The 1900-nt window shown below is 49.6% G+C and overlaps 1 protein-coding gene across 1 annotated transcript in view; it reads left to right on the top strand.

Annotated features, from left to right (window-relative positions):
* Positions 1-1900, top strand: part of LOC108504879 — a gene marked incomplete at its 5' end in the record, with an annotated part of 30170 nt that overhangs the window by 14903 nt on the left and 13367 nt on the right. Inside the window, one exon of the mRNA XM_017830384.1 lies at positions 1669-1833. Coding sequence (XP_017685873.1) covers positions 1669-1833 — 165 coding nt within the window. The remainder of the gene's footprint in view (positions 1-1668; positions 1834-1900) is intronic.

Here is a 1900-nt window from a genome sequence, read left to right as displayed (position 1 = left end):
GCCTTCCCGGCCGACTTCTGCGATGGCACCTTGCCCTACTCCTACAACCTGTGCGTGGCGGCGCCGCCTCGCTCCGACCCCGAGGTCGCTTGGCCGCCGCCGCCGCTGCCCATCGTGCCCGCGGAGGAGCTTGTGGCCGGGGAGCCCTGCGAGAAGCCGAGTCTGAGCAGCAGCGCCGTCGTGGAACAGCCGACCGCCGACACCGACGCACTGCAGGTCTGTAAGCCCCTTCACGCCTTCTCTCTGAGCTTTTCCTAAGGGTATGCATGAGGCAGTGGGCTCTTGGGGTTTGTATATGTTCGGGTGCAATTAGTGCCTGTAGCTGTTTCCACAGGCGCGGGTAATAACTCTGCCTCGTTTTTAGGCATCAGGCGTTGCGAACCGGCACTTCCTGCCTCATGAGGTGTCACAGATTTCGGCTCATTTGGGAGGTTGTTGTCGATCAACTTATACTGCATAAAACAGTAGATGACTTGGAATTGTCTGCTTTCAGTTTTGCTTTTATTAATTTTTCTCTCAGAGCAGTAATGTAGTGACAGCACTTCTTCATTCAACTGCTCAGGTTTTTCTGCAAACCTTGTTGTGTGAAATATTATGGGTTAGTCCAGGTGAAGGTGGATACTTAGATCTTAGAAAGAGATCTGCTAATTCCGCATGGTGGAGTTGGCAATTCGATTGACGCTCAATAATGAGATTTTACCTTCCTGATCCTTCTTTACCGTGTAGATGTACTGACCTGTTCGTTTGTTATTTCCGAATGTTAAGGAAACTTGCTAGAGGAAGGGACAGCTGTTCTTCCCTAAGGAATATGCCTACCTTCCACCCCGTGCCGTCCTATTTTTGGTGTAAGTGGGCTACAGAAATGGCAAGCTGTAGTGAGATCAGTTTATTTTATTGGAGCTTTATTTCTTTGTTCTCTTTCTGCGATTATTTCTCATTCAGAGTTTGGTGGTTCCTTCTTATTTACCGTTCCTCAGCTGGCTTTTCTACAGAGATTGAATGTGATCTAAGAAACAAATTCGCATCTTTTGGTTTTGGTTCGTTTGTTGCTTGTGCTTTCTTTGGTTCTAACCTGTGTTTCATTTTCATCTTTTTTGTCACCAAGTTTATACCTTCCTTGCTTGATAGCATCTCTCGCTAAGGCTGTGATCAAGAATGGAGCACTAAGCTGTATGCAAAAGCAGAGCCTTATGTTTAGGGTGTAATAAAAAATTGGGAAGTTCTATTTGGAGGAGAGCAATGCAGGCTGATTTAGAGCAGCCTCGGATATGCAAGTGAAAAGTAAAAAAGCAGAGAGGGAAGGGCAGTCCCTAGAATGGCTGCTTTTGGGGAGGAATCTTCATCACTGCTATGTGCAATTACTCTGGGTCTGGGAATCTACTGTGGCTGGAGGTGTTCGAGTGTTGACGTTCGGAGACGAAAAAAAAGAGAACGAATGACACAAAAAGCTCTGCAGTTGCAGGGAAGATATTGTCCTTTCCTACTATGGAATAGCAGATTCATAATACTCTGCACGCCATATTAAGAGACCTTTGTATCTATAGATTATCACAATCCCATAAGTAATTTTCCCATGCGGTAGAAAAAACATAACGCCAGGTCTCCGCTGTACTGGACCCGACATTTCCGCGGCGAATGTTCCGTCTTTTTGAGCTTCCCGTGCTCAAGGCAGGGCGGGCATGTCTCGTTCGCGCTCGGTGCGTGCAGTGCCGGGAGGAGGCTGCGGGCGCCGCTGTTGACCGAGAGGAGCGAGAGGAAGGTCGGAGCGCTGCAGCCCCGCCCGCTGCGGCCCGGCTCGATCGCTGGATCGCTGGATTCCTGGATCGGGAAGCGGTCTGTTTCCGATCGTCCCGTCGGTGCGGATCCGAGATACAGCGAGGCGGAGGGACAGGCGGCACTT

Source organism: Lepidothrix coronata, unplaced genomic scaffold, assembly GCF_001604755.1.
Source record: "Lepidothrix coronata isolate B3197 unplaced genomic scaffold, Lepidothrix_coronata-1.0 Scaffold178, whole genome shotgun sequence".
NCBI classification, from domain to species: domain Eukaryota; kingdom Metazoa; phylum Chordata; class Aves; order Passeriformes; family Pipridae; genus Lepidothrix; species Lepidothrix coronata.
This window is presented reverse-complemented; position numbering and strand designations above follow the sequence as displayed.